Source organism: Colletotrichum karsti, assembly GCF_011947395.1.
Source record: "Colletotrichum karsti strain CkLH20 chromosome Unknown Scaffold18, whole genome shotgun sequence".
In the NCBI taxonomy this organism is placed as follows: domain Eukaryota; kingdom Fungi; phylum Ascomycota; class Sordariomycetes; order Glomerellales; family Glomerellaceae; genus Colletotrichum; species Colletotrichum karsti.
In genome coordinates, this window is record NW_024065918.1 from 555,883 (window position 1) to 581,025 (window position 25,143).

The 25,143-nt window shown below is 56.3% G+C and overlaps 6 protein-coding genes across 6 annotated transcripts; 3 read left to right on the plus strand and 3 right to left on the minus strand.

Annotated features, from left to right (window-relative positions):
• Positions 1 to 1,559: 1,559 nt before the first annotated feature.
• Positions 1,560 to 4,426, plus strand: CkaCkLH20_06256 (uncharacterized protein; the record flags this gene model as incomplete). Its single annotated transcript, XM_038888973.1, has 4 exons — positions 1,560 to 1,957; positions 2,006 to 2,517; positions 2,566 to 3,185; positions 3,239 to 4,426. 4 exons carry the CDS (start codon positions 1,560 to 1,562, stop codon positions 4,424 to 4,426), a joined length of 2,718 nt encoding a protein of 905 aa, XP_038745774.1.
• Positions 4,427 to 4,645: 219 nt separating this feature from the next.
• On the minus strand, positions 4,646 to 6,561 carry CkaCkLH20_06257 (endonuclease/Exonuclease/phosphatase; the record flags this gene model as incomplete). Its single annotated transcript, XM_038888974.1, has 3 exons — positions 4,646 to 5,808; positions 5,857 to 6,233; positions 6,278 to 6,561. The coding sequence occupies 3 exons, from the start codon at positions 6,559 to 6,561 to the stop codon at positions 4,646 to 4,648; spliced, it is 1,824 nt and encodes a 607-aa protein (XP_038745775.1).
• Positions 6,562 to 8,195: 1,634 nt separating this feature from the next.
• On the minus strand, positions 8,196 to 9,218 carry CkaCkLH20_06258 (uncharacterized protein; the record flags this gene model as incomplete). The annotated part of the gene is made up of 3 exons (XM_038888975.1): positions 8,196 to 8,345; positions 8,403 to 8,938; positions 8,993 to 9,218. 3 exons carry the CDS (start codon positions 9,216 to 9,218, stop codon positions 8,196 to 8,198), a joined length of 912 nt encoding a protein of 303 aa, XP_038745776.1.
• Positions 9,219 to 13,168: 3,950 nt separating this feature from the next.
• On the plus strand, positions 13,169 to 18,326 carry CkaCkLH20_06259 (ABC transporter; the record flags this gene model as incomplete). The annotated part of the gene is made up of 12 exons (XM_038888976.1): positions 13,169 to 13,408; positions 13,465 to 14,002; positions 14,093 to 14,322; positions 14,411 to 14,696; positions 14,752 to 14,985; positions 15,048 to 15,838; positions 15,896 to 16,569; positions 16,621 to 16,692; positions 16,744 to 17,481; positions 17,533 to 17,613; positions 17,670 to 18,044; positions 18,101 to 18,326. 12 exons carry the CDS (start codon positions 13,169 to 13,171, stop codon positions 18,324 to 18,326), a joined length of 4,485 nt encoding a protein of 1,494 aa, XP_038745777.1.
• A 117-nt stretch (positions 18,327 to 18,443) lies between these two features.
• CkaCkLH20_06260 (ankyrin repeat-containing protein) lies at positions 18,444 to 22,178 on the minus strand (the record flags this gene model as incomplete). Its single annotated transcript, XM_038888977.1, has 9 exons — positions 18,444 to 18,527; positions 18,584 to 18,706; positions 18,763 to 18,792; positions 18,847 to 18,927; positions 18,981 to 19,244; positions 19,307 to 19,703; positions 19,771 to 20,833; positions 20,893 to 21,386; positions 21,439 to 22,178. 9 exons carry the CDS (start codon positions 22,176 to 22,178, stop codon positions 18,444 to 18,446), a joined length of 3,276 nt encoding a protein of 1,091 aa, XP_038745778.1.
• Positions 22,179 to 23,665: 1,487 nt separating this feature from the next.
• On the plus strand, positions 23,666 to 24,989 carry CkaCkLH20_06261 (carboxy-cis, cis-muconate cyclase; the record flags this gene model as incomplete). The annotated part of the gene is made up of 3 exons (XM_038888978.1): positions 23,666 to 23,914; positions 23,989 to 24,097; positions 24,151 to 24,989. The coding sequence occupies 3 exons, from the start codon at positions 23,666 to 23,668 to the stop codon at positions 24,987 to 24,989; spliced, it is 1,197 nt and encodes a 398-aa protein (XP_038745779.1).
• Between the last annotated feature and the right edge of the window lie 154 nt (positions 24,990 to 25,143).

Below are 25,143 nucleotides of genomic sequence, written 5' to 3' on the forward strand. Positions count from 1 at the left end.
TGAGCGTTTATAAATACAAAGTTTGGCCTCAATATTGTGGAAAGATTTGTGCTCACTGCTCAAGGAGGACCTAGATTTCCCATCAATGATATACCTCAATTCATACCCACAATCATCTTCATAAGATATCAATAGAACCTGAGTGGCAATGTGTGCCTCTCGACCTTAGCGTTCTGGGCATAACATCTGTAAGCGTTCCTTGAAGCCTCCCGAGGCAATGACCTCTTGTTAATGAATGAATCAGGTGAGCCAACGACATTTCCGCTTTACCTACGCAATCTTAAGTTGCAAAGTCCGAGCAAATGGACGTCAGGTCTGGTCAAGACTACGATGAACTGCAGCACACCAATACTCGACCATCTGGCGGGCACAGATCCACTAGCCTCCCGCTGACCCAACGTTCTTATATTTCCCAGCCCTACGGCTATCATCAACTTCAAAATCGCGGATCTTTCTCCCTTGTAGGATCATCATCTTGGCCGAGTACGCAGTCTACTCCGGCGAGCAGCATCCCATCTGGTGTCGCCCAAGTGGGGCACCAAGAGAAGCAATTGGGAGCACCACGATACTATACGAGAATCACGGCGCTTGAGCACGAGGAAGAGATGTCAGGATCATGGCGCAGTCAAACGAATTATCAAGGGCAGGAACCCGCAAAGAACATCAGTCCCGTGCAGAAAGACTTTGAAACGGATCCTGCCCATGCGTTCTGGACATGGAGTACGGAGGCGCAGAATTGGTATCACAAGGATGAAGCCACCGGGAGAATTCTCTGGGCACCTTTGCAACTGGATTAGATCAATTTGCGTTTCTTTCACTGTCCGTTCGATTGGCTGTATGTTAATTTCTGTCATCTTCTTATCACGAATCATGATATTTCTTTTGTAATGGTCACGCTGCTTCATGGGTTAATGTTATGCCTTACAATAAGTCCATAGTTGATCTTGAGAGTTTCGTAACATTATTGAAAGGCTGAGCCATAATGAGTTCCAAAGCATGGGATCCATATGAGTAGATTTCTCAACTCAGACGCGCAGGTTTTGATAATGCAAGAGAAGCCGTGCACAAATTGAGCTCACTTACCGAAAGCTTCCGGCAACGGCGACCGGAGACCCATATTTCCGGAGCAGGGACCGGTTCCGGTTGACCGGCGCCACGGGACATTACAGGTTGAGTGTGTCACACACAGCCTGATGCCACAAAGCCGGCAAAAATTTGCGAAAATCACATTGGAGGACTGAATATGTTTCTGCGTCTGGTTCTGGCGAGTATGATTGAGTGTCGAGTGTGATTGGTCAACTGTTATCAGCCGCAGACTGCGGCCAGCTGTTCTACTTACATGCAAGTGACAAGCCGCGCCAGCTATTGGTGCCCACTCTGGGCTGTCCACATGAGAACTTGACGGGCGGCTTACGTATACAACAGATCTGTCTACCTTGAGAGATTTAGTGACTTGTTTGAGCAGCGCTATTAAGCCTGCTACTCTGCCTCGTTTCTCGCCGTTGTGTTTATTTCCAAGCATGTTCGGACGCGTTACCATTGCGCATTACACTTGAACTATGCTGGCCAAATCTGAGGGACCATATCCCAACCACACCAAGTCGTCGAACACGAACAATGAGAAAACGCCTCCAGCCATCACCGAAAGCCCCTTCTCACACATTGAAATCGAATCAGACAGCGGGATTTTCGGCACGCACTTGGCCATCAACACCAAGTCGTCAAACACAAACAATGGGAAAACGCCTCCAGCTATCACCGGAAGCCCCTTCTCACAAATTGAAATCGAATCAGGCAGCGGGACTTTTGGCACGCACTTGGCCATCAACACCAATTGGGCTGTATCGGTAGTTTCCGCACCTATAGTCACCAAGCTAAATCTCAAATGTCTGCCCATGTCTCCAACCCAACGGCAGCGTCCCTTCGAGACACCGGATGGTCTGCGATACCTAAAAGAGTACGTGCCTATGTTTATTAGAGCTCCATGGCTCGGCTTGAACCACAGGATGTGCGTCAACATTGGTGTTCTCGACTCGGAAGACAGTGGAGGAGATGCAGCCCTCTACATCGGGACGAATCTTTGGAAGAAGATTATGCAGAAGTCACAGACGGAAACGCTGAATGCGGTTGGAATGGCTCAACTAGAACCAGATGAGCACTTACCAGACCTTCCGCCTGAAGATAACGAGGAGACTTTCAGGAGGATAGGATCCTCAAGACTCCCGAGGTCCGCGGATGCGGCCGGTTCAAGCCCGCAAACTTTCCGCATCTGGGCCGAAGACGTGGACCCTGAACCGAGCCCGAACACAGATTCTGATCTCATCACGCCTACAGAATCTGTCACCGTTGATATCGAGCCGGGAGAATGTCGGGCTGATGTGTCTCCCACCAATTCTCTGGAATCGGACAAATTCGATCCCTTGGCAGGCGAGGAGATCGCAGACAGACTTCTGGACATGAAGTTACACAGTGCTACCCCAGTCTACCCAGAATCTTCAGCGCAGCTAGAAGCGACCGGTGCGGGAGATTGGGAAAGGCACAGGGAAACTGACCATCCATATTCAGAAGAGCCCTTTCTCCACCCTGCCAGTTCCAACCAGGCCAACATAGGTTCCTCCACGGGCAGCCTCAATGCAGGCGTTCTTACTGTCCGACAAGATTTGTTTTCAGATGATGGGCCCATAGGGTCGAACGAAGACGATGTCTCGGACGCGGGCGATATCGTCATGAGTGTTTGCAACGTTTTATCTACGACGTCGGTCGATTCGTTGCCGCTCGATCCTGCTCATGCTCCCTCGCCTATAGGTCACTCAGAGGAGTCCCGTCCGGGGTCTCGTGTGGCGATACAAGTTCTCGAATCTTCTTCTTTAGAACCTCTTTTCAATTCAGAATCAGAGGCATTGCCAAAGCCCCCCTCAATTACACAGATTCAAGGAGAGGTAACAGGCATACTAGACCTCCTGATTGGGTCAACCAACGGAAGCGAGCCGTTGTTACGCCTCATGTCCGAGCTCGAGCACTCTTATACTTCATCTTTCAGGCTAGACGAAGACCTCAAAACGTCTGTGGGAGATAAAGTCAAGCTGAAGGTAGAGCAACTCACTGGTAATCGATGGAATTGGTGGCCAATGGCTGCGCCGTTGCAACCTCTGAAAGACCATGAAGCCCGTTTGAGTTGGACTTGTGTAAGTGAAATCCGGACGACAGAGGTTGACTGGCAGATTCTGACAGTGATTAGGGCTGCGGGCACCACCGATCTGAAAACGTGCCGTTGAAAACTGGCTTGAAGATTCTTGACTTCATGGGCCAGCGAGCGACGACTGAAGGACCTTCCATAGAGTTATCAACACTGAGTAGCTCTTCTCAGGGCCAGAAACCAAGCAACACCGCTTCGAGTCTCGAAAATTCATCCAGTGCGCCCATGGCTGGAGACGCTCCTGTCACTCGCCAGACGCCGCTTGACAATCTTTCCGGAAATAGCCCGACGCTCACCGAGGCTCAAAGAGAGAGTCTGCGTGATAAGTACATCTTCTTGTTGGTGGATAACAGCTCCTTGCAGTTCCATCAGATGTCTTCCGCTAGGCTCAGCACTCAAGACTTCGCTGACAGCTTCCGCGTTGCCTATCACAAGTTGCGGGGCTTCTGGCGATACCATCTCTCGGTCTACAGCTTTGCGTACTGCGACTTCTTTGAATTCAGAAGGTACGACATTTCTGGTTATGATGATATACGGCCAGGCCTGCCTCCGGATGATGACGAGGAGTACTTCTACCGACCGCGGCCGACGAAGAACCCGCGCCCCATTTCAAAGCACGAATGGCACGACATCTATCACGTGTACCGACGCACCTCTGCTCGTAAGATCAACGCCACGTATCAGCCTTTCTATCTGGTTGCCCAGGAGCCATGGTACTTCCCTCGTCCTGTTCGAGACCTGCCGCCCCTCTTCCGGCGTCAAATCGAGGGCAACCTGCCAACGCATATCATCCCCAGGATACCTCAGCGGTATACCCAGTTCAACGAGCACAACAACGACCTTGAGGAGTTCTGGGGCCTGTATGCCCGGGAGGACATCTCGTGGATCATGGTGGCCTCGTACGTGGTGCTGGTCAACGCGCCGGGGCTCGCCTTCTTCTTCGCGTACATATTCGGGCTCAGGGGCGATGAGGTCGATTTGCAGACCGCGAGCGTGCCATTGACGCTGACTCTCGCTGCGACGGCCATGTTCTTTGCGGCCTGGGTAGCGGTGGTGCAACTGAGTACGCGGGAGCCGCAGAGTGTGGGCGGCGTGGTGGCGGAGGGCATCCGGGAACAGATCGGCGCACCTGAGAGCGTCTCGTATGCCCACCTTCGCGGGTCCGATTCGACGGGCAGACGAAAGACTGGGAATGTGAGATATCGGAAAAGGGGTATGCCTTCGCGGTAACGGACTCGACAGTGCTAAATAAGGTCTGGGATAAGGGAGGGACGAGAGGCACATGAGCATTAATTACAGAGCGAACAGGTGATCATAATGAGCCATGTTCTTCTCAATTCTTCTTTTATATACAACATGTAACAGACAATGATACAGTCAAAGGTTATAGACATTACTACATTATCGTATACTTTTGATCATCTACATTCACCTCCAATTCCTCACCACCTAACACCCACAAACGTTGAACTGCGCAACGGAGGGGTCGTGGTCGCTGACGAGGTTGTCGTACAGCTCCCAGGAGTTGATGTGGATGTGCTCGTAGCGGGTCTGGTTGGCCTTGGCGAGCGCGGGGCTGACGAACATGTGGTCGAGCTGCTGGGCGTTCATGTCATAGACGTAGGTGTAGCGCTCCTCGTGGGGGATGCCGACGACCTCGTCGAGATCGAGCAGGCCGGACTTGGAGGCGAAGGTCCTGAGCGGCTCGACGAAGGCGAACTCGTTGAAGTCGCCGCTGGAGATGACGCGGGCGTTGGGGTCCGCGGCGAGGATCTGGCCGATGAAGTCGCCCGTGATCTCGGCCTGCTGGGTGCGCTGGTCGACGCCGCCGTTGTTGGGGGGCCGCGGGTCGCCGTGCAGGGAGGAGGAGCCGCCCTTGGAGGCCCAGTGGACGTTGACGGTGAAGAAGATCTTGTTCTGGGGGCCGTTGATGGCGCGCCAGGCGGCGGCGAGGGGCTTGCGGCTGGCGTCCCAGGCGCTGCTGGCGGGCGCGATGCGGCCGGGGTTGTACTTGAGCGCGGGCCCGGGGAGGACCTCGTTGGCGTCGGTGCTGCCGCCGGGGTTGGGCTTCCATAGCTCGATGACGTCGGGGCGGTAGAGGTAGGCGACGCGGATGTTGCCGCCGGGCTGGCCGCCGTCCTGGCCGTCGACGGGGTCGATGACGACGAAGTCGTAGACGGCGCTGCCGTTGGTCTGGGTCTCGATGGCGGCGGCGAGGGTGGAGAGGGTGACGTTGGAGGAGACGACGCCGTCGCTGGTCGGGCCGGTGTTGTCCTGGACCTCCTGGACGAAGATCAGGTCGGGGGTCTTCATGTAGTCGACGATGTGGGCGGCGACGGAGGGGAGGTGGGCGGAGGTCGGGGCGAGGTTCTCGACGTTGTAGGCGCCGACGGTGATGCCTCTGCAGTCGCCCCTGCTGACGAGGGTGGTGGGGGGAGCGTTGTTGGCCGCCTCGCTGACGAAGGTGATGGCGGTCAGGGGGAGGATGCGGTAGAAGCCGAAGGCGTAGGTGACGACACCGGTGATCTCGGTGAGCTGGTCGCCCATCTTGGACTCGGGGTTCTTGGTGCCGTCGAGGGGAGAGCCGATGACGATGGCCTCCGGGTTGGAGTCTGTCGTGTGTGAGCAGGATGTTTGACATCAGAGGCTACTAGTCTTACCTTTGTCGGTCATGGTGATACCGCCGTGCTCGTTGCGGCCGGTGGCGGGCCAGTCACCAATAACCCAGGTGTCGCCGTACTGGTTAGGCCGGGTGACGGCGACCGGGTTCTTGACGGTCACCAGCTCGCCGCTGAGGCTCTCCCAGAAGTCGAAGCCATAGAGCTTGGGGTCCAGGACGGGGTTCTCGGTGGAGATGTTGGCCACGGCGTTGGGCACGGCGTAGATGTCGCCGCCGTCGAGGCTGGTGTACTGCTCGGTGGGCGGGTTGAGTGTGTCGACGCCGATGACGAGGGGAGAGACCTCGTTGCCCTTGGACACCACGACGACGTTCTTGGGGGAGCTGATCTCCGTGAGGTAGATGTAGTTTGTCGCGGATCTGCGCTTGTCAATTCATGTTCTTATTGGCTGCGAAACACATACCTGTACTCCTGAACCTTGCCGTCCAGAGTGATGATGTCGCCAACCGTCAGGTTTGCGCCGACTGTGCTACCGAAGACGTAGACGGCCTCAGAGGTCGTATCGTCGTCGTCGGGCGTGGTCGAGCGAATCCAGATGCCGCTGGGGCCCTTGGCAAGCACCAGACCGGTCACGTTGGCCACGGACTGGTCCTTGTAGGGAGACAGGAACTTGTTGCCATTGATCTCGGCGATGGTCAAGGCCGAGACGGCGCCGGCGGCGGAGAGGAAGAGGGAAGGAATCTTCATCTTGGAAGCACAAGGCGCGGCGAGTCACAAGTCAAAGTCCCGATTGACGATGCGGTCAAGAAGCTGTCCCTCCGGATCGACGTCCCAGGCAAAGAGGAAAGATCATCGCAGCGTCGCCGCGGGGTCTGCATCTTTATGTAGGATAGAGCTGGACATCTTGGCTCCGTACCCGTCGGCCCTGGCCAAGGTCGTATCGATGCGCGAAATGGAGTCTGCATCGCCGGGTTCCACGGTCCATCCGCCCTTGCATGGCGGAAGCTGCCTCGCTCACGCAGAGCATGTAGTCTTGGCGGGACGCGAATCTCTGGTTCTCTGTGGATTATCGATGACGACCCGACGGCCAGCTCCGATATTACCGGTCTCTCGAGAGGCTCTCACTGGACGACGGCACGGAGGACATTGTCTATCAACCAAGACAGGGGGCGTATCAATTGGCCTCTTAGAGCGTGCGGTGCCTGGCACGTTTTCGCGGCTTTCTCTTAGCCGTTCGTGAGAGGCGCCCTGACCTGATCGGGAAGGTGAAGGGTTCCTGCGCGAGCGGGAGAGTCGCCTAGCTGGTGTCTAGCTCGAGTGGGGAAATATCGAGAGTGAGAAGAAGGGTGTGGGGGAAAAGGAAATAAGACCCAGGAGTTTAAAAGACTGAAAACCGCTTTGCTTTTGACTTGGACGGGGCAATATCAACATGGCCCATTGGAATTGCGATTAGCAGACGACTTCCGCCTATGAGAAACCAGACAATGAGTCGGTCAACTCGGGCATCTCCCTGCCTTGGGTAGGACCTCGCTCGGAGGCCCATGGCCAAGATAGAGTGGACGCGTGGTGAGTTGCTGTTGTTGGTCGAGGGCGGTGGAAAGGCGTTGCTGTCGCGGTGGAGGTGCGGAGGAGATGGCCGGAGAGAGGAGCACCTCGCAGGGGTTCAATTGATTAGGTTATGGCGCTAATCTGTGCCTTATCGTCTGCCAATCACTGCTCTCACGTGTCGTGTGCCCCTGTTTCCTGCTTTAACTGTTTTCATCACCGACCTCCTTTTTCACTTTTGACACACTCTCACTCTCACTCTCACTCATGTGCTCGGTGACGAAACACATCATTCTCACTCACACTCACCGGAAATAGATGTTGCTACACGTCCCACACTCTCACCCACAACTCATGTTTGAAGACTCTCATGTTTGAAAAACTCGCTGTTTGATTTCTGTTTTTCTGGTATCATCACTAAAACAAAACGGTCCGGTCCCGAAGCTGCAGTGCGCACCTCACTCAATTTCATAAAACTCCTCCCCTGGGCATTACAAAGTTGTAAACCAGCAACGCCATGAAGTAGATCCGTCCATTGAGTGATTCCCAGAAGCCTTTGTCACCGTTCTCAAGCCCATGATCCTGATATCGGCAACGACAGGGGGAAAAATAAGCCGGTTCTCCCGTGTATCTCAAATTCGAGATTGGCTAGCTATTTTGCGCGCACCACAAATGAGAAAAAAAGAAGAGGTTTCCACCACAACACGCGACATTCGTACGAACAACACTTTTGAGCAACAACTCATCCAGCGTAGCTGCCTTTTTGCTCCGGCCGTCCAAACCGGTCAGATGTCTCCCACGCGGTCACACAGTCTTTGGCGTATAGGTGGTCGCGTTTATTCCTCCTGGTCGTCGACTTCATCGTCGACTTGGCGGTCCTCGAGGTGGGCGGAGGACTCATCGCGACCGAGGAGACCGTTGAGGAGAGCGAGGGGGTCGTTCTGGGCGTTGCCACCGGCAGCGGCGTTGTTGTTACCACCACCAAGCTGAAACAATGAGTTAGCAAACATCCATCACTGAACTGTTCGGGAAGGTCAACTTACTCCGCCGAGGAGGCTGCTCAAGATGTTGCCGGCGCCGCCGTCCTGCTGAGCGTTGTTGTTGGTCTCGGTAGCGGCACCGTTTCCGGCAGCGGCGTTGTTGTTGTTCTTCTTGCCGCCCTTCTTGCCGCCGTTGGCAGCACCGCCGGCGTTGGCGGTTCCGTTGTTGGCGGCACCACCGGCCGCGCCGCCGTTCTTGCCCTTCTTGCCCTGAGCCTTGGCCGCCTTGTTCTTCTTGGCGGCTCCTCCGGCGGCGGCACCGTCGGCGGCGTTGGCGGTTCCGTTGTTGGCGGCGCCTCCGCCGTTCTTCTTGCCCTTCTTGCCGGCGGCCGCGGTGGCCTTCTTGCCCTGGGCCTTGGCGGCCTTCGCCTTCTTGCCCTTGTTCTTCTTGTTCTTCTTGCCTCCGGCGTTGGCGGTTCCGTTGTTGGCGGCTCCTCCGGCGGCGGCACCATCGGCGGCTCCGGCAGCTCCTCCGGCGGCGGCGGCGTTCTCGCCAGCGGCGGCCTTGTTCTTCTTGGCGACGGCGTTGGCGGCGTCGTCTGTTGAAGGTGTTAGTCGAATGCTTATACTGGTTGAGTCCGCTGTTGGCTTACCGTTCTCGCCCTCGTTCTCACCCTGCTGGCCGTTCTGGCCGTCCTGAGCAGCGCCCGCGGCCTCCTGATCCTTCTTTCCGCGGCGGAGCTTGGGGCGGACATCCATGCGAGGTGCGAGGTTCATGTCGCCCATGGGGAGAGTGACGGCACGCTCCTCGACCTGGGTAGGGAGGGCGATGACCTGAGCGGCGAGGGCCGCGAGGGAAAGGATGAGAGTGCTCTTCATTTTGAAGGAGTGTAGAGAGAAAAAATGTGTGTGAAGTGAGAAAAAAAGGTGTGGTAAATCTACAACTGTAAAAAAACGGTTCACAGAACCAGAGAATGGAATCTAAAGTTGAAGAAGAAAGTGAAGACAAGGAAAGACTGGACCAGCCAAAGAGAAGGACCTGAACCAGAATTGTTTTGTTGATGTAGGACTGAAGAGTGCCGAGAGAGAGAGGAAGGGTAGACAGAATCCGGATCGGGACGGATTGATATATAGAGTATAAGCTCGCCCTGGGATGGATCTCAGCTCTCGGATCTGATGCCTGGGTCCCCCTTCGGAATAGACGGCGAGCCCTGGATGCTACCATGAGGTCACAGTGCCAAGGAATTGAGACGTCTTGTCAAACAAATGAGGTGAACGCTATCTAGGCGCAAATGTCACCATGTCAAGCCATGTCACAGACTTGTGATCCTGATCCATCTGGAAGGCAGTGCAGGCGGTGGGCGGCTGGCCTGGGCTTCATGGTCCCGCCCGCCGTGTGCTCGTCCTCGTTCCCCGTCGACGGTACTGCTCTGTCCGCTACGCCGGTTGTGGAGAGAGTCAGGGGAGTCTGGACATCGAAAGCAAGCAAGCAAGCAAGGACGGGACGGGTTTGAGAAAAAGGACGTTGATGGGCGAATGGGAGGTGCGTGTGCCAAGCATCACGACGGCGCCATGTCGCGCCAGCACCCCGGAGCAGCCGTGGGCCGGGGAAAGCGGAGACGAAGAGTGTAGCCAAAAATAAGAGGAAGAGTACAGAGCAGCCGTAGCCGATTGATGATGGACGCTCGCTACCGTGCGTCTGCGGTTGATGGTGCCGGGTTTGGGTTGAAGAAGAAGAGACCATGGGAAGGGCGACGGTTGATCAGACGGCTGGTGATTCAGAACGGCCCCGCCGCTCCATATCCTCTTTGGTGTTGAGCATTTGGGGTTTGTGGAGGAGGTACTCAGTCTGGCACGCAGGTTACTATGCATAGGACAGGTACTCTCCTACGTTCTTCCAAACGGTAGAGAATGCGGCGACAGGCTCGACAGCCATGTACCCTGACAGACTTGGTTGATCCAGCCCTGTCTATAGTATGGACTTTGTTACCATGATGCGATATGGATGCTTGTGCGCCGGGAACAAGGCACGGGGGGGGTGGTAATGAAGAGGAGGAGGGTTTGGGGGTTTAGCGGTTTGATCGGAGGACAGGTTGTCAAACCTGGGATGAAACACTAACACGCCCAACTGTGAGCGCTTGGCTTGCCCGTCGCGAACGCCTCTCCTCTTTCTGTCTTCTCGTAACCGACACCTGGTAAAGCCCAACGACTTGGAATAAGAAGAACCGGGATCACGTCTGGAAGCTGGGCATAGACGAAGCGAAAAAGTCTAAATTTCAGAATTGCAACGATGCACCCTGGGTCGTTTCTTGACAAGCAGGGGAATCACTCGTGAACGAGATCCGCCCCCCTACTTGATACTTGATACAATGATACATAGCAGAACGATAGTCGTCTGGATGACTCTTTTCAGGCGAATCTTCTGGATTCCGCGGACTGCTCTGGACTGGGACGTTGGATAAACCGGCTACGATGGCCGTTCGCGGTAGAAATGGCGTGTGTCAAGGAGACGATTCCCCACGAGCTTGTGTTGCGAGCCGCACGCTACTGTACGATACGCCAAAGCTTGGCTCTCATGCCCTTGTCGCATATCCATCGAGATACGAGTTGATGTCACCTCCTTTCGCCGCAACATTGTTCGCTGGGCCAGGCAATTAGAAATTTCGGGCATCCTGTCCTAGCGAGATGCTTGTTTGGAAGCTGCCTCGCCTGCTGCGCCATTCCGTCCCATCCCGTCCGTTCCCTAATCCCCTTTCATACGATAAATGCCGAGGGCTAGAACAAAAGGTAACGCTATAGAGCCCCCTCCCCTGGCCTGACCTGGTCTGAGCAGAAACTGGTTAAACCTGGTCGTCCGGCTCCATGGCCCAAGTTGGGGAGGCGAGAAGAGAAGGAAGAAAAAAAAAAAAGCACGGTGTTTCAACTCGTGCATCGAAATGCCAAGGGCTGCTGTCTCGAAGAAATGAACAAAGTCGGGCGATGATCGTCGCCGCAACACGGCCAAGACTCTCAGCAGAGAGGCTGAGAATAGCGAAGAATGGGTGCCATCGTGAGTAATAGAAAAGCCAAGAATGGCTGGCCAAGACGACACCAAGAAACCTCACCCGGTGTTGGCGATGCTTGTGGCCTCCTGTCGAGTCTCGAGTCTCAGATGGCGGTTTCCGATTCCTTGGGTTCGTCCTTTTTCGAGAGACATTTCCCATCTCTCTCTCTCGACTTCTCCCTCGGCGGCCGAGAACAGCGCCCAGTCCCTGCTTCTCACAAAGAATCCACAACAATCCTCAGGCGCTGGTCTGGAGATCACTGGGGCGGCACTCGATTGACAAAAAAGCCAAGTTTTCAAGCGAGAGGGGGGGATGAACGGATGTGCTGCGATCCTGTTTGGGAAATCATGGAGAATCAGGAGGCGGGAGAGCGATGATCGCCGCAGAGAGGAAATCATACAGCACCGGGACTCAGGAGCGCATTGAGTGAGAGTCCACACTTTTCCCACTGCCCCAGGTGTTGGTGTGTCCCCCACGATGAGGAAGAGAAATGCCGGTGCTTTTGGTAAAAGGTGGTTCACTTTACTTTACACTGACTGTGAAAGGCCCATCTTTCGTAGGTATTGATTGACCCAGGTAGAGGGAATGCCCCAATGTGTCCCGTCTTGGCGGTCTATCAACTTCACGTGGCGGCCGTCCTCGGTCTCTCATCTCACCTTCATCGCCGCGATGCAGTGACACACGCTCAGCTCAACCCGAACTCAGTGCATCAACGCGGTCACGTGGGTGATGACGAGTCCTCTTTCTCAGGTGAGGTCGGGTCTTCCCTTCTTATTCACGTCGTTCCCACGTGTGATGTCCATGGTCGTGGTGGTGTGTGTATTCCAAATGACTCTATCCTCCGCAAATGCATGTCTGGGGTTGAATCGCGCAGGTCTGTAATTAGCAAAAGATGAACATCAGCGCACGAAACGACTTCAGATGAGCAGACTTGCCATCATGTTCTTCAAACCGGGACCGAGTGTTGGTGACGAATCCCGCTCATTCTCACTGCTCTTTTACAGAAACTTCTGCCTTACATGAGACCTGCTTCACTCATCTCAAAAGTCATCTCATCAACGCGAACCATCAGACTCTGACGGTTCCACGCCAAACGGTAATGCGCCCGCCGGCCGTTCGTCACATAGGTCACTGTCATCTACGAGTGTCTACAGCCTCTCAATACCGAGGTCGAGGCGCGGAGACCAATTCGTCCGATGCTGACTTCTGCAGCACTGGGCATCTATTCTCTTCATCCCTTTCCCACCCGACACTCTCACGCCTCCATCGCTGTCGATTGTGAGTGTCATCTGGTCCATCCGTCCAAGAGATGAGACGCTTCCGCTTTGGGCAGTTGGCGAGGTGGCTGTGCAACCAGCGCCGTGCCGCCTACCAAGACAGCGATACTTGTATTATCCTTGAATGGCACACATCGGCGCACTCGCACGGAAGACGGCGACTCTGCCTAAGGCTGATGTCTGTAGATTACGGGACGGCACAGTCAAAACACGGCGGCTGCATAGTTTGCATTCCAATTTCTTCCGTTCCTTTCGGCGCAGAAGGATCTTTGGTCTGAACCCGATTCACTTATAATCCGACGACGCAACAAACCAGTGTTGGTGCTGTGTCTCTCTCATCTCACAGTTCCTAATGATGGCATTCCGAGTGTAAACGAAGTAGCAAAACGTTACATTCGGTCGTTGTTTTGTTTGAAATCTGCTACTGTCTAATTAAATTGCTCACTCCCTCGTCTTGAAACACACCAAGCGACAGGAAAGCCGCTATCGGCTCACTGTAACCGCTGCGATGTGGACCCCGCACCCGCATCCGCACCAGCCGGCTTGCCCTGCCGGCGTGGACGACTCGTTCGGTCCGTGGGCCGGAGCAACGTGCCGGGGCGGATTCGACTTTACGCTGCTGTTCGAGGAGTCCATTCTCGCGGTTCCCCTGCATTGCCTCTTCCTGCTGGCCCTCCCCGCCTGCGCCCTGCGCCTGGTCAGGTCCGATGTCAAGGTCGTCGCCAGCATCCTGCGTCCTCTGAAAGCTGTGCGTCAAACAAAATTGACTTTCCTGTCACTTTTCTGGCTAACATTGGTGCGAAGGGTGCTTCCGCCGCTTTGGTAGGCCTCAACCTTGCTCTACTAGTCCTTTGGACCACCTCATCGTCCGCCTCCATCACCCATACCCGTGCAACAGTCCCAACTGGTGTTCTGAGTCTCGTCGCCTCGTTGGGTCTAAGTCTGCTGTCATGGCTCTCCCACGATCGCTCCGTAAGGCCGTCGTTCGTCCTTTCGACGTACCTCTTCGCCTCGGTGCTGCTGGACACCGCCCGTGCTCGAACACTATGGATGCTGGGCTCAAACCAGACCATCCCGGCCGTCTTCACTTGCGCGCTGGCCCTGAGGGCCGTCATGATTCTGCTTGAGTCGACCGAGAAGCGACACATCCTGGTCCCGCAGCACAAAGGGTATTCCAAGGAGGTCACCAGCGGCACCTTCAATCGCTCCGTCTTCTTCTGGCTGACGTCACTCTTCGTCAACGGATACCGAAACATCCTCAAGCTCGACGACCTGTACCCTCTGGATCCGAAGCTCGCCTCCGAGCCTCTCTACGAGAAACTGGCGGAGGCGTGGGACAAAGGTAATCAATCCCTCTCAGCCCGCGTTTCCTCGTAGGGCCGAAAAAAAGAATCTTCCGCGGGCTAATATTAATCTATCTGCTATTCCAAAGTCCCCGACAAAACCGTCCCCAACGCTGTGTTCAGCACCTGGCTCCGCGTCTTCGCCGGGCCCATGTCCGCGGCGGTCATTCCGAAACTCTTCCAGATCGGCTTCAACTACGCACAGCCACTGCTCATCCAGCAGGCCATCGAGCTCGCAGGCCTGCCCCAGACCCGGGAATACGACAATCGTGGTTTTGGCTTGATAGGCGCTTACGTCCTGGTCTACACCGGCATCGCTGTGAGTGTCTTCAGACGAAGTTCTAGAAGTGCATCGTGGGCTTGGCGCCTTTTCAAATTGAGAGCGACTAACACGGCCCTCTGTGCAGGTCTCGACCGGCCAGTATGAGTGGCGAACCCAGCGTGCCGCCTCCATCATGAGGGGCAGCACGTCGGCGCTCATCTATCAGAAGGCGCTACGCCTCGATCTGACCTCACCCGACGTCAGCCCTTCCGGGGCGTTGACCTTGGTCGGGACCGATAGCGAGCAGATCAGCCAGGGCGTCAACCAGCTGCACGAGATATGGGGAGGTCTCGTGGAAATCGCCGTCGGGATCTACTTGATCAACAGACAGCTCGGGGCCGCCTGCGCGATGCCCGTGGCTCTGGTGTTTGGTGCGGATGCCTTCAAGGTTTAGCTTCGGAGAGCCAGCTGACGTTCCCTTCGCAGTCACCATCATTCTGATGGGCTTCCTGGCCATCCCTACGGGAACGGCCTCGGCGCAATGGATCAAGGCTTCCCAAGACCGTGTCACGACGACTTCAAAGACTCTGGGAAGCATCAAATGGCTCAAGATATCCGGTCTCAGCGATGTCGCGTTTTCGGTCATCCAGAAGCTTCGCAGCATCGAGCTGGTGGTGTCCAAGAGATACAGGGTCCTTCTGGGCTTGTCTATGATGTTGAGTAAGTTGTCCAACTCCTCGAACTCGCCAAGAAAGAGGGGAGAGATGCTAACAGCGCCAAAGTGATTTGCACCCCCATCTGGTCTCCCATCCTCACACTCGGAACCTATGCGGGCATCGCGGCTCGCAGCAATGACACTTTAACCATTTCAAAAGCGTTTACGGCCTTGTCCATTTTGACTCTAGTGAACCAGCCTCTGGCCGGCATCATCATGGCCCTCCCCATCACCGCCGCCGCCGTCACCTCCTTCCAGCGCGTCCAGGATTTCCTGAACGGAAAGGAGAGGACCGACACCAGAATAGCCGCGGCCGGTGGGAACAGGACTTTAAAGGGTGTCGTGACTGTGAAGGACCCGGCGGCGGCCGTTTCAAGCCCGATTCATGGTGATGTCGTCGAGCTCTCGGAGATCCGTAAGTCCGAGGTTGGGAGCGAAAGTCTCTCGGAAAGCATCATCGCCTCCGTGAAGGGGACGTTCTCCTGGTCCGATGACTCGAGGCCCGTCATTGACATTGACAGCTGGAACGTCAGGCGGCGGGCCTTCACGTTGGTTGTAGGACCTGTTGGTTGCGGGAAGTCTTTGCTTCTGAGGGCCCTGCTCGGTGAACTCTCCTCGTTCAGGGGCACCATCAAGACCAGCTTCTCGGGCGCTGCGTACTGTGGCCAATCAGCCTGGATCCCGAATACGACCGTACGTGATATCGTCGTTGGACATGGTGTCCTTGACGAAGCCTGGTACAGGACCGTTGTGGCTGCATGTGCTTTGGAAGAGGACATTGCGAGCTGGCCCAACGGGGACAGCACGGTGGCTGGTACCAAGGGCATCTCTATGAGCGGCGGTCAGAAGCATCGCCTGGTACGTGTTTTCCGAACTCCTGAGCTGATTAAGTTTCGTTTGCTGAGACTATCGTAGGCCATAGCTCGAGCTCTGTACGCAAGACAAGAGTTGCTGCTACTGGACGACGTCTTCAGCGGCCTAGACTCTAACACTGAGGACATCGTCTTCAACAACCTCCTCGGCAGCAACGGATTGTTGAGGAACACAGACACGACCGTCGTCCTGGTCTCATCCGACTGTCCGTTACCCTGTACCTCCCCTTTCCCCACTGCCCTCACTGACACCATCTACTTAGCCCGCCGAATCCCCTTCGCCGACGACGTCGTCCTACTCAACGAGCATGGCCAAATCAAAGCTGCTGATCCTGCCTCGATACCCAGCCAGGCCTCGGGGCAAACCACCCCCAAAAAATCCCCAACCCCGACGCAAGCTGATCCTGCTCCTCCCACGGCCGATGCCGCGAGCCCACAGGCCTTCCTCGACGCCTTGGACGACAAGGCGGACGCCACGCGTCAGCTCGGCGACTGGGCCATGTACAGCTTCTACGCCAGGGCGGCCGGCTGGTTCAGCCTGTCCGTGTTCGCGGGCTTCATGATCCTGATGGCCTTTTGCGACTCGTTCCCGGACATCTGGCTCAAGTGGTGGACGGAGGCGAACGAGAGGAGGCCGAACCAGGACCTGGGCAAGTGGATCGGGGTGTACGCCGCCCTCGGCGTCGGTTCCATCCTCTCGTTCCTGATCGCCATGTGGTAAGAAGGCCCTTCGTTGCAAAACTCGACATCCTCTGACGTCTCTCCCAGGCAACTCTTCATCGTCATCATCAACAACTCCGGTGTTTACTTCCACGGTGTTCTGCTAGATACCACCTCCCGGTAAGCCCAACTAACCTCCTTCCCCTCGCCATCCAACGCTAACAAGCCAAGCGCCCCAATGTCCTTCCACAGCTCGGTAGACAGCGGCGTGACGGTCAACCGCTTCAGCCAGGACCTCCAGCTCATCGACATGGAGCTCCCCGCCGCCGCCCTCGGCGTCGCCATCGGCATCGTCTACGGCATCGCCCGCTTCGTCATGATCTCCGTCTCGTCGCGCTACATGGCCGCCGTCCTCCCCCTCCTCGTCCCCGTCTTCTACGCCCTCCAGCACTTCTACCTGCGCACCTCCCGCCAGATGCGCCTCCTCGACATCGAGCACAAGGCGCCCCTCTACACCCAGCTCATCGAGACCCTCGAGGGGCTCGCCACCATCCGCGCCCTGGGGTGGGAGGACGGCATGGCGCGGGCCAACATGGGCCGTCTGGACGACTCCCAGAGGCCCGGTTACCTCCTCGCATGCCTCCAGCGCTGGCTGACGTTTTCCGTCGACATGACCATCGCGGTCATCGCGCTGGTGCTGATCGTGCTCGTGACCACGCTCCGGGAGCAGATCGGGCCGGCGTTCATCGGCGTCGCGCTGAATAATGTGCTCTCCTTCAGTGCTGTCATCAAGGCGTTCATCACGTCCTGGGTCATGCTCGAGGTCTCGCTCGGCGCGGTGGCTAGGGTTCGGAATTTCGCTCTGAATACGAAGCCCGAGGGTGACTCTGAGCGTGAGCTTGTCGAGCCCGGAGGGGAGTGGCCGACTCAGGGGCAGATCGAGCTTTGTGATGTTACGGCTTCATACGCGTAAGTTCGGCATCCCACTCGGGAGATCATGAATGCTAACCGTGTCTTCAGATCAGGAGGAACTGTTCTCAAAGACATCTCAATGTCCATCCAGCCCGGCCAGAAAGTCGCCATCTGCGGCCGAACCGGGAGGTAAGCCACCATCATCCCCTTCTCCCCACACGCTGTACCTAACACCCAAAACCCAGTGGCAAGAGCTCCCTCATTCTCGCGCTCCTCCGCATGCTAGACCTAGACAGCGGCACCATCACCATTGACGGCGTCGACCTCTCGACCGTGCCCCACGAGAACGTCCGCTCGCGACTCGTGGCGGTCCCGCAGGAGTCGTACGTCTTCGACGGCAGCATCCGTCTGAACGTCGACCCGTCCGAGAGGGCGACGGACGCCGAGATCGTCGAGGTCCTCGAGAGGGTGCGGCTGTGGGACAAAGTCGAGGAGAGGGGCGGGCTTGACGCGGTCATCGACGACGGGTTCTTCTCGCAGGGCGAGGCGCAGCTGCTCGTCTTTGCGAGGGCCATGTTGCGGAGGGGGAGGGTGCTGATTCTGGATGAGGTTACGAGCAGGTGAGCATACTATGTCTTGATTCTTGTCTGGGTTGATGGACTAACGCGGGACACAGCCTGGACGACGAGTCGAGTCGTGTTGTTGACGAGGTGCTCCGGTCGCGGTTCCGCGACTGGACCATCATCGCCATCGCACACAAGCTGGACTCCGTGCTCGACTTTGATCGGGTTGCGGTGGTTGACGCTGGCGATTTAGTAGAGTTTGGCGAGCCTCGAGAGCTTCTCGGGCAAGAGTCGGCGTTCAAGGCGTTGTATGAGCACTCGGCCAAGACGGCCGACTAAAAGGACGTGATGGAGGTGTGAGACGAAAAGATTTGTACAACAGAGCGATCATCGCTGCTCAATTTTCTGTAATTGTAATGAACAAATGATACCCCTTTCTCAGACAACATGGCTCCTTCATGAGATGTACATCAGTTGACCATCGCGGTTTTTCCGCTTCTGTAACACCGATGCCATGACTCTTTCGATCTTTTCCTCCAGCTGCCCTGTCATCAATCGCTGATTCGGTCAAGGAAGAGGTGGCTACGGTTGCTTACTCTGCTGTATTTGAAGATGAGCCATACTGCCGATGTGAGCAGTATGGTGGCGCCGGCGAATGGGAGGTAATAGTACCACGGAGGTTCCTCCGCCAGGATGTCAATGTTCATACCGAATGACGTCTATTATCACAAGTTAAAATCAGATCAACTTCGGCGTGGTCAAGGAACTCGCTTACCGCAACGAAGGTGAGAGGAAGAAAGATGAACTACACAATAGCGTCAATAATAGCAACTACTCACTGACTGCTTCAAACACCCACGGTAATCCAGCTCAACCGCTTCAAACTAGCCGCCATCTTCACTGACTGCCTCGCCTCGTTGATCGAGACCAAGTTGAACTCCTTTTTGTCCTTGAATCAGCGATGAAGCCATTTCATGCGGGCATTCAACTCACCATCTGGATGAGATCCCTCGAAATCTCGTCCAACTGCCCGATGTAATCCCCCACGTCCTCCGCAAACGCGTCGATCAGCCCCAGGAGCCCCTCGAGCTCGCCGACGTCGTCGTGCCGGTGGCAGTACTCCGTCGCGAACACCTTGGCCTCGCCGGCCGTCACCTGCAGCCGCTGTCGGTAGTTGACGGACTTCAGCGCGTCTTTCAGGAGCGTGCCGAGGAGGTTGGGGTCGCCGCCGTTCGCGCCCAGGACCTCGCGGCGTCTCTGTGGCCCTTTCGTCAACAGACGTGGTCAGGAGTAAGACTGATAGCAAGAGGGATACGTACATCGCTGTTCACCATGCTGATGGTATTCTTAACTAGCAAACCCCACCTCCGCCGAACCTGCGAGACAAAGGCCCGGAACAGCTCGATGCCCTTGGACGGCAACCAGATGTCCTGAAGATTACTTAGGTGCGCCGTCGTGGTCCACGACTGCACGCCGTGGTCGTCCGTGTGCGGTGCCACGTTCCAGCAGATCCCCAGGGCGCGGTACTTCCGGGACTCGAGCGACGCCGCCGGCAGCTCGATCTTGAGGTAGTAGACCCACGTGCTCTTCTCGTGCTCCACATCCGTCGACTGATGGATGCGGAGGACGAAGGGCGCGTCAGGCTTGAGACTGTGCAGCTGCTCCACGCTCAGGTCGCGGAGGCCCGGGAGGTGTTTGTTCAGGTTGAGGAGGTTACTAGGCGTGGCGTGAAGATTAGTTGATGACATCTCAGTCGATCACGGTTTACGACGTGAAAACTCACATGGAGAACCTCCCGGTGTCATCCTCGTTCGCCGCAGTCCACGAGAACTCCCTCGGAATCTGTCTCAAGATCCGCCTCCCCTCGCCGTCCTCGTACATCTCAAGCGAGTCATCATCCTGCAACCCAAACACCCCGCGTATCCTCTCCAAGTCCACGCCTCTCGTATCGGCGCCGTTGGCGACGAGAATCTGTATCAGCTCAAAGTTGCGCGACTCCAGCGCCAGGCCAAGCGGCGTCGCGCCGTTGACGTCCCGCGCGTCGACGTCCGCGCCTGCGACGACCAGCCTCTCGGCCACTTGGACGTCCCCCGAGGCCACGGCGGCGTGCAGGGGCGTCCACTTCTCGATGTCAGCCGTGTTGACGTTGTACCCAGCTTCCAGCAGGGCCTCGAGCAGCGGCATCAACGTCTTCTGCTTGGCCCGGATGAGGAGATGCAGGGTTACGGTGTCCTTGAAGCTGAGAAGCCGGGCGACCTCGTGCTGGTCGTCTTTGACGGCCCACCAGAGCGGCGTCTCTCCACGGCTGTCCCTGCTGCTGACCGGGACGCCGTCTTTGAGGAGGCGGGTCGCTGCGTGTGCGAGTCCGAAGTAGGCGGCGAGGTGGAGGCCGGTGACGTCTTGGGGAAACTTTTCGGTGTAGCCAGCCTTTTCGAAGGCGATGGTCTGGCTTATGCCCTCAACTCTTGTCTTGTCTCGTAGCAGGTCCAAGACATCCTCGCTGAGTTCGGCAGATGCTTGGGCGTGGTAGCCCCAATTACAGGCCGCGTACTGCAGCGAAGGCTGTAGGCGTAACTTCTCCTCGTATCCTCTCTTGGACTGGAAGAAGCCCTTGTTGGATGGCATTTGGAGCTTGACTTGAAAGGGGTTCTGCGCGGGTCGGTATTGGTGGGAATAGGACTGCGTGGGATGGTATAGCTTGTCCATCATGCGCGGAAGCCAGGGGCTGTGAGCCGGAGTTTCTTCAGCTGTATCTTCGGAGCCATTCAGCCCGTTACGAGAGGATGTCGATTGTTCTCTTTTGATATCTGTGGAATCTTCGATGACCCAGTTGGCCTCGCTCGGGGCTACGTAGCAATGTGCAGTTAGATGGAGTCTTATTTCGCGCGTTCGGCCCAACACTTACAAGGAAGACAAGCAAACGTCAACAACCGCACACAAGACGCGGTTATCTCCTCCTGCGCATTTGGAAACCGCTCCGAACGTTGACGGAAGTACCCCTCCGCGGCCGAGTGGAAGAACGAGACCATCCCCGTGATCTTGTCAACCCGCACCAAGCCTCTCAGTGCCGCAATGACGGTGTCTGGCTCAACCGTATGATAAAGGGGCTCCACCGCCTGGTGAAGAGGTTCCTTCGTGTTCCATAGATGCTTGGTGGCATTGTCGGCGAGCGCGTGCTGGAGCTCCCTCATCGAAAGGGGCCTGCGGGCGAAGAGGATCCATCTGAATGCGCAACACGTCGCGCTGGTATCTGGCTGGCTGAGAACACGCTCTAGTAAGCCGTCGAAGAAGAGGCCGAGTTTGGTGTCCATTGCGGTCCACGCCGCCGGGCTTTTGCCGTCTGGTTCGGAATAGGGCGCCTCCAGCAGACAATCTAGGATCTGGTCGGCAAAAGAGAATCTGCGCCGTTTTAGTTATCTCTTGAGTTAGTGTACAGACAAACACCACTCACAATCCCTCGGACCCCTCCATGACGGCTTCCGCGAGTTCTGATGCCCTGGGAAGCAGCTCTGTGTTAGACCTTAGGCTGGCTATGATGTATTGGTTCAAGTCCTCTCCGCCGTCGGTGTACTCCAAGGTAGCTGTGAGACCGAGGATGTCGAGTTGAGGAAGCAGGCATCTCGCCGTGACGAAGACGTCGAAGTTGTGTTCGGTGTGAAGCCTTTGGAGAGTCGACGTCACGTCACCTAAGGTATCGTCGCTCAGATGATCGAGACCGTCGATGACCAAGTAGACTGGACGTGGAACTTGGTTGATGGTGCGCAGGAGAGTTGTCAACGCATCCCATAGCTGTCCAGGATCGTCATCGTCTTCATTCATACTTCTCAACTCATAGATCGAAGACGACGGTGTGTAACCGCCGACTGTCTCTTCGACCAGTTGTTTCAGAACACATCTTGCCAGAGCGTTTGGGTTCTGCGTGCTTTCACGACCGCAGAACCAATACGTGACGATTTGCTGTTGTCGCCGCAGTTCTTCGATAACCACCGACGCCAGGACCGACTTCCCCACACCGGGAGGACCGGTCATCAAGAGGAATTTTCCCTGGTCCTCTATCCATTCGCGATACTCGGACGTCTCAAAGACCCATCGACACGTCTCGTCGTGCCTATCCACAAGGTTTTGGCGATGTTGGTCGGTGTTCGCATCGAAGGAACCAAGGCCGTCGGCGAAGCTCTGCCACGAGTCCATCTCGAAAGCGCATCGATTCCAATGGCGGTGGTTGCTGAAATGCGGAGGCAGGATGAGAATATCGAACAGACCACATTGAGGTTAGGGATAGCTGAAGGAGCTGAGAGCGTTGATCTTGCTTGGCTTTCGGCAGTCAATAAGCGAGCTTTGTCTTACACACCTGCAGAGTGCGCCTCATGGGCTTCCTCCCAGGCTGACAGGGCAGACCGCATCCCTTTGGTTTCTATTGGATACGGTGAGAATATCCGTAATAGATGCTTGATGAGGTACTTGGATGTCACAATTGAGTGGAAGGTGCTTGTCAGGGAGGAGTTATCATACTGCGTGGAGCATAATTTGATTGGAAGGCTACTTTTTTTTTCTAGTGGATAGTACGAAAACAGAGAAGGTGCTTGCCGGTGTTACTTATTCCCACTGACGCCTGTGAACAGCGTCATTACCGCTGTCATTCAATACTACCTATCCTTCACTATCCATCAAATCAGGCGGAATAACAGCAAAAATCAGCTTCAAGAACTACTTAGGCAAACCCTAACCCTTGATTGCTATGCAGAATGAAATCTGCATCGCCAGAATATATAAGTCGTCTTTCAATCCAGCCCGAAGACAAGCTCCAAAACCAATGGAACGCGTAGTCTTTCTCAACACCCGCGTGCCTTGATACCCACGTGCCTTTCTCTCCAGTTTGTCTCTGCTCGAGTCTGACTGGCTGGCCCCGACACGATGGAGAAGGCGGGGGAAGACATGGGGTTGAGTGGGGATACGAGGAAGACCTCGGGAAACTTGACTAGCCAACGAGCCTCTATTCGGAGATTCCGAGTGACGATTGAATTTCAATGTCGTTGTTTGAGGACTCTCGATGAGTTGTGGCTGTACCGGAACATGGCGATTCTTAAGATTTGCTCTCGCCGCCCGGCCCCGGGCCTGATCGGCCAAAGTCGGGCCTCGAGCTCCGACTGAGGCCCGGAGGCCCGCCGGCACCGTACCGCACCGTACCGGGCCTTCAAAACGTGACATGCTCATAGGTCAAATGAGAAAATAACATCAGGGGCTACAGCTGTCACCATGTAGCGCACGTAAGGACCGTCAAATCATAATTCCCGTCGGCGGAGCGAAGACTGAGAATCGACAAAAAAGCTGTCGGGGGGAAGAACACTCTACCGGGAAGCCAGCCCAATTACCGCTTCAAAGTCCCGATCTCCAACAAAACACACCCCACATCCCAGCTTTTGTTGCGACCGTGCCCCTCCGCACGTACGTCGTCCGGGGTTCGGGCGACGAGGGGCAAGCAAATGAAGCTTCACATCTGAAAACGATTTAAACCAAAAAAGATAGCTCTCTGACAGGAACCTACCTCGGTGGGACCAAAAACCCGATAAACCTCGCTCCTAAGTCTTCCGAACACGCGAACCTTTTCCTTCCTCTCTTTTATTTTTTCGCCTGTTCCGCTCTCTCTCATCTCACGTGTCAGTGAACGCATCAAGCTCATGCTCCCGAGACCGCCAGTCCGCGCCCTCTCCACGATCCAGAACCAGATCCGCCTCACCACCCGTCACCAGATCAAGAGAGCCTTCTCGACAACCCCCAAAATGCCGGTCCACCACCTCATGATCGGCACCTGGACCCCTCCAGGCGCCATCTTCACCGTCGCCTTCGACGACGAGAAGTTCACCCTCGAGCTCGTCAAGCGCACCGAGATACCCCAGGACCAGCCCATATCATGGATGACCTTCAGCGTGAGTTGACGACGACGGGGTGCGATCGACGTTCCCCAATTGAACCAATTGGCTTACACACGCACGCGACATAGCATGACAAGAAGAACCTCTACGGAGCGGCCATGAAGAAGTGGTCCAGCTTCGCCGTCAAGAGCCCCTCCGAGATCGTCCACGAGGCCTCTCACGACATGACCCACGACCGTACGTCTTGACCACCGCAAACCAGCAGCAAAAGGAAGGACTGACAAACCAAGCCAACGCCGCCCTCTCGACGACAAACACCCGCGCAATCTTCCTCCTCGCGGCCCAGAAACCCCCCTACGCCGTCTACTGCAACCCCTTCTACAAGCACGCCTCCCACGGCAACGTCTTCTCCGTCTCCCCCACCGGCGCCCTCGCCGACAACGTCCAGAACTACCCCTACGACCCCAACACGGGCATCCACGGCATGGTCTTCGACCCCACCGAGACCTACCTCTACTCCGCCGACCTCACCGCCAACAAGCTCTGGGCCCACAAGAAGCGCGCCCCCGACAGCCCGGAGCTCGACCTCGTCGGCTCCGTCGACGCCCCGGACCCCGGCGACCACCCGCGCTGGGTCGCCATGCACCCCTCCGGCGCCTACCTCTACGCCCTCATGGAGGCCGGCAACCGGCTGTGCGAGTACGTGATCGACCCGATCTCCAAGCTGCCGGTGTACACGCACCGCTCCTTCCCGCTGATCCCGCCGGGCATCCCGGGGTCCAAGAACAAGATGTACCGCTCCGACGTGTGCACGCTCTCGCACAGCGGGCGGTACCTCTTCGCGACGGCGCGCTCCAACAGCTTCGACGTGACGGGCTACATCGCCGCCTTCAAGCTCGACGACAACGGCCACATCGAGAGGCAGATCTGCCTGAACCCGACCCCGACGAGCGGAGGGCACAGCAACGCCGTCAGCCCGTGCGACTGGAGCGACGAGTGGCTGGCCATCACCGACGACCAGGAGGGCTGGATCGAGATCTACCGCTGGCACGACGAGTTCCTCGGCCGCGTTGCGAGGTTGCGCATCCCCGAGCCGGGTTTCGGTATGAACGCTATCTGGTACGACTGAGGAAGCTGTATAAAAAATAAGATGAATATTTAGAGCATATAGCCGGATGGTCACAAATAAGTCAAATAGATCACAATCAACTACACGCAGGACTAGGGTGCGAAAGGGCGTACCGTAGCAGCCGCTGGAATTACTACCAATATCATACAAACAA